Source organism: Entelurus aequoreus, linkage group LG14, assembly GCF_033978785.1.
Source record: "Entelurus aequoreus isolate RoL-2023_Sb linkage group LG14, RoL_Eaeq_v1.1, whole genome shotgun sequence".
NCBI classification, from domain to species: Eukaryota; Metazoa; Chordata; class Actinopteri; order Syngnathiformes; family Syngnathidae; genus Entelurus; species Entelurus aequoreus.
Window position 1 is genome coordinate 38,802,166 of NC_084744.1, and position 10,000 is coordinate 38,812,165.

Below are 10,000 nucleotides of genomic sequence, written 5' to 3' on the forward strand. Positions count from 1 at the left end.
TACACATACATACATACATATAAATATATACACATCCATACATACATATATACACATACATACATACATATACATATATACACACACACACAAACATATACATTCATACATACATATACAAACATACAAGTATATGTATGTATATACGTACATACATGTGCACGCACACAGCACATACATACATACATATACAGGTATATCTCCATATACATACACACACACTCTCTCTCTCTCTCTTTGGCTGTCCATCGATTACGATGATGACGTTGCTCCAGTAATGGGTTATTGAGGGGGGTTTCGTATATGCCATTGCATGTGGCTGTGCAGGCCAATGCGCGACCCACATGGTTTGCCACATGTGGGGCAGATGTAGTCCACGCTTGAGATGGGGGCACCTGCAGCGTGCTGATGTCGCTGTAAACGTTGTTGTTTTCTCCTCTCAGTGGTCTGCTCCTGGAGATGAGCAATGCCGGCGTGACTGCAGTTGCGCCAGGTGTGGCGAACAGCAGCCAAGACTTCCAGTGCGGAAGGCTGGATAACACAGCGCTTCAGGAGGGTTTTTATGTGGTCCTTGTAGCGTTTCCGCTGACCCCCAGGAGACCTACAGCCTTCCTGGAGTTGGCCGTAGAGGATCTGTCGGGGGAGCCTCTGGGCGGGCATGCGGATTACATGCCCCACCCAGCGCAGATGTCTTTGCGCAAGGAACACTTGGATGCTGGGTGTTTGGGTCCGGTCATAAATATCCACATGTGGGACTCTGTCCTCCCAGGTCAGACCCAGGATCCGTTGCAGGCAGCGGATGTGGTATCTCTCCAGGATTCTGACGTGCCTTTGGTAAGGGGTCCAGGCTTCCGAGCCGTATAGCAGTGTGGACAGACAAACTGCTTTGTAAACAGCTGCTTTGGTGGAAACTATCAGGTTTCTGTTCAGGAAGACCCTGGTTTTGAGTCTACCGAAGGCAGCAGACGCTAAACCAACACAGACCTGGATGACATTATCGATGTTACAGGTGGGGGATAGGACACTTCCGAGGTAGGTGAAATGTGGAACGATGGTGAGCTGCTGACCATCAATGTTGAAGACAGGCACTTCTGACTGGTGGGTAGAGTGTTGCGCAATGATCTGTGTTTTTGAAATGTTGACCTTGAGTCCTAAGGCACTGTATGTGGATGAGACCACATTAAGTGCACGTTGTAGAGATTCTGGCGTGTGGGCAAGGAGAGCACAATCGTCAGCATACTGAAGTTCTACGATCTGTTGTTTTGTAATTTCAGTGAAGGCCTGGAGGCGCCGGATGTTGAAGAGACTGCCGTCCAGCCGGAACTGTATGTGGATGCCATCTGTGGTTCCCAGAGCTTTGTGTGTGAGGAGGGTGACTGCTGAGAGAAAGAGGTTGAATATGACAGGGGCTAGGATACATCCCTGCCTGACCACAACTTTCACATTAAAAGAGGGGGATTGCTGGCCTCCAATGCGGACACAGGCTCGCATTCCATCGTGTAGTTGTCTCAGGATGTTGAGGAACTTTGGCGGAATCCCCAGCCTTCCCAGTAAGTCCCAGGGGAGATTCCGGTTTACAGTGTCAAATGCCTTGGACAGGTCGATGAAGGCGATGTACAGATCCCGGTGGTGTTCCCGGCACTTTTCTTGTACCTGCCTGGCTACAAAGATCATGTCAGTAGTACTGCGATCTCTTCTGAATCCACACTGTGATTCAGGCAGGATGTTCTCAGAGATGTGAGTAACTAAACGAGAGAGCAAGAACTTTCCCAGCAACCGAGAGCAGGGAAATTCCTCTGCTGTTTACACAGTCGGCTTTGTCACCTTTCCTCTTAAAGATGGTTATTATAACAGCATCTTTCCATTCCTGGGGGATGGCTTCAGAGGACCAGATGGAATCAACCAATTGGTGAAGCCGGCGGGTGAGGAGATAGCCACCAAACTTCAGCACCTCAGCTGGGATACCGTCAGGGCCTGGGCTTTTGTTGTTTTTTAGGCCCTTGATGGCTTTTAGGACCTCAGCAAAGGTAGGCGGGGAGTCCAGGTGGTCGACAGGGGGAGTGGTTGGGAAATTGGTGAAAATGTCCTGGTCAGAGGGATTTTCGGAGTTAAGGAGAGTGTTGAAATGTTCAGCCCATCTATTTAGGATCTGGGGTGTGTCCTTATAGAGGGTGACTCCGTCTGCCGATCTGACTGGGGTTAGGTTTTTTCTCTGTGGACCATATATGGATTTGACGGCATCATAAAATCCATGGGAATTGTTTGTGTCAGCATAAAGTTGGATCTCGCTGGCTTTCTTGATCCACCAGTCATTTTCCATGGCTCTGAGGATACGCTGGACTTCGGCTCTTATGGAGGAGAGTCGAGTCTTTAGTGTGATGGATTGTGGGTTGGCCAGGTAAGCAGCATGGGCTTTGTGTTTTGCCTGGAGAAGTTTATGGATATCCAGTGCACTGTTGTCAAACCAGTCCTGATGTTTACGCCTGGTGTACCCAAGGGACTCCTCTGCTGCCTGATGGATGGCAGTTCTTAGGGAGTTCCAGCAGGTGTTGATGTCAGGGTCCAGGTGGGTATCAGGGATTGCAGACAAATAATCTGCAAGCTGTGCTCTGAGCTGGTCTACAGAGTGCTTGGATTTGAGTGCTTCACAGTTGAGTCTCTTGTTTCGTGATGTTTTCTTCAGTTGGGGGCGGACTTCCATCTGAAATTTGGCTCTGATCATTCGATGGTCAGTCCAGCAGTCCGCTCCACGCATCGCTCTGGAGATTAGGACCTCCTTCCTGTCTCTACGACGGGTGATAATATAGTCGAGGAGGTGCCAATGTTTGGAGCGAGGATGTTGCCAGGAGGTCTTGAATTTATCCTTGAGCTGGAACAGGGTGTTGGTGATGATCAACTGATGTTCAGAGCAGAGTATAAGGAGGCGAAGCCCATTATCATTAAGCCTACCAACCCCGTGCTGACCAAGTGTTCCGGTCCAGAGCCCACTGTCAGAGCCCACCCTCGCGTTAAAATCCCTGAGGAGTATGAGCTTGTCGGTGGGAGGCGTTTCCTCAATGGCGGAGTTTAGTGAGGCATAGAATGTGTCCTTGCTCTCGAGGTCTGCATCCAGGGTTGGGGCGTAGGCGCTGATAAGGGTGACATGGCGATTTTTGGTGAGTGGTACACGCCACGTCATGAGCCTTTCGCTTATACCCACTGGAGACTCTGGGATATTGTGAAGAAGGCTTGTCCTGGCGGCAAAACCCACTCCATGTAGACGACGGGAGCCTTCTGGATGACCCTTCCAGAAGAAAGTGTAGCCTTCTCCCGTCTCCGTAATTGAGTCTTCCCCATGTAAGCGGGTTTCGCTCAGGGCGGCTATGTCAATGCCGTATCGGTTTAGTTCATGCGCAACGAGTGCTGTTCTTCGCTGCGGGCGGCAGGAGAGATCACGCACATCCAAAAGTGTGCGGACGTTCCATGACGCTATTGTGAAGGGAATTTTGTTTCTCTTGTACGATTGTTTTCGACCGCATAAAGGGATGGCCCGGCAGCTGCGGTAGGCTGCCCGGGCGATGAGGAACAGACCATTTTTAGGCCACCTTTTCTAGGCCCTTCCCATTTCAGGGTGAGCAGAGCGGTGCTGCTCAGTCACGTGCGAAGCTGCCGGGGAGGCATGCTGTTCCATCCCATGCCACAGCGACCTTCACTCGCACGCCGCCTACGTGCAGGGTTGGGCTAGGTACTGCCAGTCACATCCTTGACCTGTACCAGCCACCCTTCCCCATCGCCGCAGGACTTGAGGGCGGGGAGGTTGGGGGTAGTGCTGAGGAGGAGCAAAACACCTGCGCAGTGAATTGATTTAAGTGGTGGTAGAAGTGTGCAGTCTCTACCCGCACTGTTTTGTCTTGGCCCCATGTGGTGTCCTCCAGTGGCATGAAAAGCTCATGACGACCTTCTGCCGCATGGTGTTGCAGAGGACTGCCAGAGCACCGGTCTGTTGGTGACTGCCTAATGCGGGTCCTCGCCACAGATTTTTCGTTAGGGGTTTTCTCCCGTAGCCTATAACCAAGTGGTTAGCCAGTAGGCACTGGTCAATGAGGCAGAGACTTTTGAGGCGGTCTCTGCAAGCTATTTTAACCCATAGCTGGGACCCTGACAGGTACTACCACCCCGGGTCAGGGTGGACCTGGGAGTAATGATGACTGAGGGGTAACTCCACCTTCCCCAAAACTCCAGAACTGAAGCCTCATCACCGGATGCAGTTTTGAGTCATACCCAGGACTAACACACACACACACACACACATATCAACACACACAGACAGACAGACAAAGAGACTCACAGAATTGATAAATTGCTAAACTTATGTATGTAGGAAATTAATTGTGACACAATGAAAATCCATATGCAAAACAGAAGACGCTTTCATGTGTTTACCCCACTACCAACGTTTTTGTTATGCAGTAGTATCAGTGGTTGCGTCCCCTTTATTGACACCCTGGTGTGTGGGTAATATGCACGTTACCCACCGTAGCAACCGTGCTATCCACCATGCCCTCCATTTACTCCTGACCGTGTCAGTGAATTTCCATCCTTGCACTCACCCACTCTGCCTCACACAAATTGCCTTGCCAATAATTAATTAAGTGACACGATTCCTAAAAAAAACTGCTCAATATCCCAGAAAGCAGTGCTGGTCAAAGAAGTGAGCAATCAGGCAAGCAGAGGTTTGATTGTTGTAGCTAAGTGTTTTAATTTCTTATGTACAGGGATACAGCGGGGCCAAAAAGGTGTCAGTACATTTACCCCACGTGACTCTTGCGACAGAAGCCCGCCCGTATTTTCACTCTATCGACAAAACAGTTTGGGCGCAAAGTGTCTCAGGTGTTGCAGAAAGCCAGAATGAATCACTCATGTTGACTGTAAATGCAACATTGTGATGGAGGGACTCCACTCAATCCCAGTTACTTACACTTTATGTGTTGTGTTTAGTCAATAACACAGTTGTTTTACAGGGAAGTGCGAGTGTCAACATACCTTCTTTGCTCTCTGGGAGATTTTTGGTGCACGGCACAAAAGCTTTTCCACCAAATATTCTCTGTTCTGTATAATGAGAAATGTATCATTGATTATTGGTTGTGTTAGTTACTAAATTAATGACACAAAAAATGTATGCAAAGATTGAATAAGAATATATGTTGTTAGGCGTAAATACAGGAAAATACTGTATGAGTTAGAGCAGTGGTCCCCAACCACCGGGCCGCGGCCCGCTACCGGTCCGTGGATCGATTGGTACCGGGCCGCACAAGAAATAAAAAAATATATTAAAAAAATACATATATATGTATATATATTTTTATTTTTATTAAATCAACATAAAAAACACACGATACACTTACAATTAGTGCACCAACCCAAAAAACCTCCCTCCCCCATTTACACTCATTCACACAAAAGGGTTGTTTCTTTCTGTTATTAATATTTCTGGTTCCTACATTATATATCAATATAGATCAATACAGTCTGCAGGGGTACAGTCCGTAAGCACACATAATTGTATTTTTTTATGACAAAAAAAAAAAACATCCCGCCACTCACTGGTCCGTGGGACAAATTTTCAAGCGTTGACCGGTCCGCAGTTACAAAAAGGTTAGGGACCACCGAGTTAGAGGATAATGGCGTGAAGTCTATAGCACAATGTAAACAACTAATTATTAATTAGCATAGATCACAGGTAACAAACTCAAGGCTCTGGGCCCAAATCTGGTCTGCCACATAATTTTAAGTGGCCCGCTAAAGCCTGGGAATAGTGTGCGTCAATAAACCACTTAATTCTCTCTTACCAAATGTTCTTGTTCTTTTAATTTTGACAGAAAAAAATACTAAATGCAACTGCATATTTTTTAAATTGCAATACCTAGTCATGTAACAGGATATTTCCGAGCACTGTAATTTTAAAGCATTGAAAGCAAGTTATCCATAGTAATCAAATGCAAGTGTGTAACATTATGAAGCAATTAAACATTTATACATACAGGCCAAAAGTTTGGACACACCTTCTCATTTCAATGTGTTTTCTTTATTTTTCATGACTATTTACATTGTAGATTGTCACTGAAGGCATCAAAACTATGACACCTGTGAAGTGAAAACCCTTTCAGGTGACTTCCCCTTGAAGTTCGAGAGAATGCCAAAAGTGTGCAAAGCAGTAATCAGTGCAAAGGGTGGCTATTTTGAAGAAGCTAGAATACAAAACATGTTTTCAGTTATTTCACCTTTTTTTGTTAAGTACATAACCCCACATGTGTTCATTCATAGTTTTGATGTGACAATCTACAATGTAAATAGTCATGAAAATAAAGAAAACACATTGAATGAGGAGAAGGTGTGTCCAAACTTTTGGCATGTACTGTATATATTGATCGCTACCCTCTAAAGGCAGCCATAACTGCAATGTGGCCTTCAACGAAAAGGAGTTTGACACCTCTGGCATGGATGTTCTCCATAGAGCACATAGTCGCAAGCATACCATAAAAGATTCAACAAAGAGGAACCGTAAACATGTTTTGAGGAGAAGAAATAAATACCTTAGCCTTTTGAAATAATTTACTTTTCAAGAGTTCTGCAGCTGTGGGCCTGAAAAGAAGAAGACAATGTTTAGAAAATAATTCACAATAAGGTGGGCCTTAAAGGGGAACTGCACTTTTTTTAGAAACAGACACTTTCATAACAATATGTACAATATTTACTATATTGTGGTCATTTTAAGCATTACCGGAGCTGATTTCCCCAGTGCATTTATTTCTGTTTCCATAGCAGCAAACTTGCGACTTCCGGCAACAAATGTGGGTTCCTACTTCTGGACACAAACACGAGAGTTTTCTAATCATGACAGACTTGGTAACAGACAATGAAGAGGACTATTTTTAGACAAATGAGGATTCACAACCTTATCTTTTTGAAGCTGAATATACGGAGGATGAACTATTGCTTCTGGAAGCGAACACAAAGAGAAGGTGAAACGTTGGCGCAGACAGAAGCCCAGAGAGTGAGGTCGGCGTGACTTTGATTCTGTCAATGTGGAACTTGGAGACATGCTATTTTGACATAAATGGAGTATTTAGCCAAAATTACGTCCAGAGTCAGCTTGACCAAACGCACAACTGTCCATTGAGTGAGTCACTTTAATATTGATTATGATACATGCAGCACGTCATACGTGTTATAACAACTACAGTGCATAGCTGTGTACAAACAGAATATGAAATGTGGGCTAATACTTTACAGATACTATAATATGATTGTTCATGTTTTTCACTCAGTACAGACTGCTGTCCTATCTCATTGTGTTGTGCACTACAAACTCAAACGCGATTTGACTGCTGACGTAGAAGCCAGCTTATCTCTTGCCATAGCTAGCTTTTACGGCTAATACCGAAGCATGCCGATGTGTTACTCCGCTGGAAAAAGAGTTCCTGCGTGTTCGCTCTTACAATAACAATGTCGCTACAGCTTGGTTATTGTACAGATTACGGAACATAAATGGAGTATTGTTGGCGGTTTTTTAATGCATTTTTAAAATGATTTAGAGGTAGAATTGATTGCTCCCATTAGCTGCAATGCAACCCACCCAGAAAGGGACGATTTTTAAATGTTAGACTGCAACAAAAATAAAATAAAATACAACTTTTGTCTACTTGTTTATCATAGGGATTGTAAACAATAAGCCAGGGGTGTCCATAATGTGGATGTGAGCTAGAAGTGGATGGTGGAAGGTGTATCAGTCCATCGCCAGCCAGGCATTAAAAAAATAGAGCTAAAAATTAACGATCATAAATCTTCACCAAGACGTGACTTTGGTCACTTGATTGCAATAGGTCATATTCTAAAATAAACGCAGTTCTCCTTTAACCAGGGCATTTTTTTAAATCAAACATTATTACCAAACAAACTGAAAGTGAAACTAACCTTTTGGCAGGTTCCTTCTGAAGGCACAGAGTTATTAGCTTCCTAAATGATTTGCCGTACTTTTTTAGCATTTCCTTGTCCTCGACACCAGTCTCCAGAGTGGGTGGATCATTCTGTAGTGTCAACATTAAGACCTAGAGACAAGGGACAACATGTAAAATATATATATATATATATATAAATATATATACACACACATATACACATATATATATATATACATATACATATATATATACATATACATATATATATATATACACACTACCGTTCAAAGGTTTGGGGTCACATTGAAATGTCCTTATTTTTTAAGGAAAAGCACTGTACTTTTCAATGAAGATAACTTTAAACTAGTCTTAACTTTAAAGAAATACACTCTATACATTGCTAATGTGGTAAAGGACTATTCTAGCTGCAAATGTCTGGTTTTTGGTGCAATATCTACATAGGTGTATAGAGGCCCATTTCCAGCAACTATCACTCCAGTGTTCTAATGGTACAATGTGTTTGCTCATTGGCTCAGAAGGCTAATTGATGATTAGAAAACCCTTGTGCAATCATGTTCACACATCTGAAAACAGTTTAGCTTGTTACAGAAGCTACAAAACTGACCTTCCTTTGAGCAGATTGAGTTTCTGGAGCATCACATTTGTGGGGTCAATTAAACGCTCAAAATGGCCAGAAAAAGAAAACTTTCATCTGAAACTCTACAGTCTATTCTTGTTCTTAGAAATGTAGGCTATTCCACAAAATTGTTTGGGTGACCCCAAACTTTTGAACGGTAGTATATATATATATATATATATATATATATATATATATATATATATATATATATATATATATATATATATATATATATATAGTTGAGCTCATAGGACTAGATAGTACAATCCCTCAGATTAATCAGCAGTTAGTGTTGAGTGGGGTGTGGGGGGTTAGGGGAAAAAGCTTCACTGGGGTCTTCAGGTGGGCACCCTCCTTCACTGGTGTTTCGTTGATAGGCCCACGACACCTCCGGAGGGCTCAACGGCGACATCTGGCGTCCCAGGTGTGCCCCCCTCTGCCTTTACCCCTAGATGTCATTTAGCAGCCCAGTTTGGGTCCTTTCTCTTGAACCATATCCATCTGCTACTTTGTTCAGCAGCATCCGACAGCGATTTGACAGCCCGCCGGAAGGCCTGACCTCTCAATCCCATTCCTTTGAGGAGCTTGGTTGTGGACGTAGCAACGAAGCCTCTGCACCCGACTTCAACTGGAAGCACTCGGGCACGCCAGCCGCGCTGCTCTGCCTCGGCTGCTATGTCCGCATACCTCAGTTGTTTGCGCTCATATGCTTCACCAACTGCTGCTTCCCATGGTACAGTTAGTTCAACAATGAACACAGTCTTCTGGGAGGTTGACCACAAGACCAGGTCCGGCCTGAAGCTGGTTGTAATGATTTCAGGCGGGAAGATGAGTTTGTGGTCCAAGTCAACCTGCATTTTCCAGTCCCGGGCAGAGTCCAGAAGGGTTGCCTCCACTCTTGCAGATGGTTTTGGTGGGAGTTGTCCTGCTCTTACAAACTGAGTGGTGATTGAGTGACTAGGGATTGGGGGAGGGAGGGCCTTGTTGTTATTTCTCTTTTCCTCCAGGGTGATCGCCAGCTGTCTCAAGACCTGGTTGTGCCTCCAGGTGTAGCGGCCTTGAGACAAACTGATTTTGCAGCCAGTGAGGATGTGACGGAGTGTTGCAGGGGTTTGACAGAGTGCACAAGAAGGATCTTCTCCAAACCATTGGTTTAAGTTCTTGGGTGTGGGAAGAACATCGTAGGTGGCTCTGATGATGAAGCTGATTTGGCTCCCTTCCATTTCCCAAAGATCCTTCCATGTGAGCTTACGATGCTCCAGGTTTTCCCAGCTAGTCCACTGTCCCTGTTTGGACTGTGCCACTGCTGTTGCACATCTGTCTGCCTCCTCTTGTTGTCGAACCTGATCAACCACCAGCTTTCTCCTCTGGGCTGATGTTGCTTTGTGCCATGTGGGTCGACTAGCCCCAAGTCCAAACC

The 10,000-nt window shown here is 45.0% G+C and overlaps 1 protein-coding gene across 2 annotated transcripts in view; it reads right to left on the reverse strand.

Annotated features, from left to right (window-relative positions):
• Positions 1–10,000, reverse strand: part of stk39 (serine threonine kinase 39) — a 75,382-nt gene that overhangs the window by 51,423 nt on the left and 13,959 nt on the right. For both annotated transcript variants that reach the window (XM_062069841.1, XM_062069842.1), the window contains exons 8-10: positions 7,954–8,087; positions 6,573–6,621; positions 5,023–5,088 (exon numbers count right to left, since the gene is read on the reverse strand). In XM_062069841.1, coding sequence (XP_061925825.1) covers positions 5,023–5,088; positions 6,573–6,621; positions 7,954–8,087 — 249 coding nt within the window. The remainder of the gene's footprint in view (positions 1–5,022; positions 5,089–6,572; positions 6,622–7,953; positions 8,088–10,000) is intronic.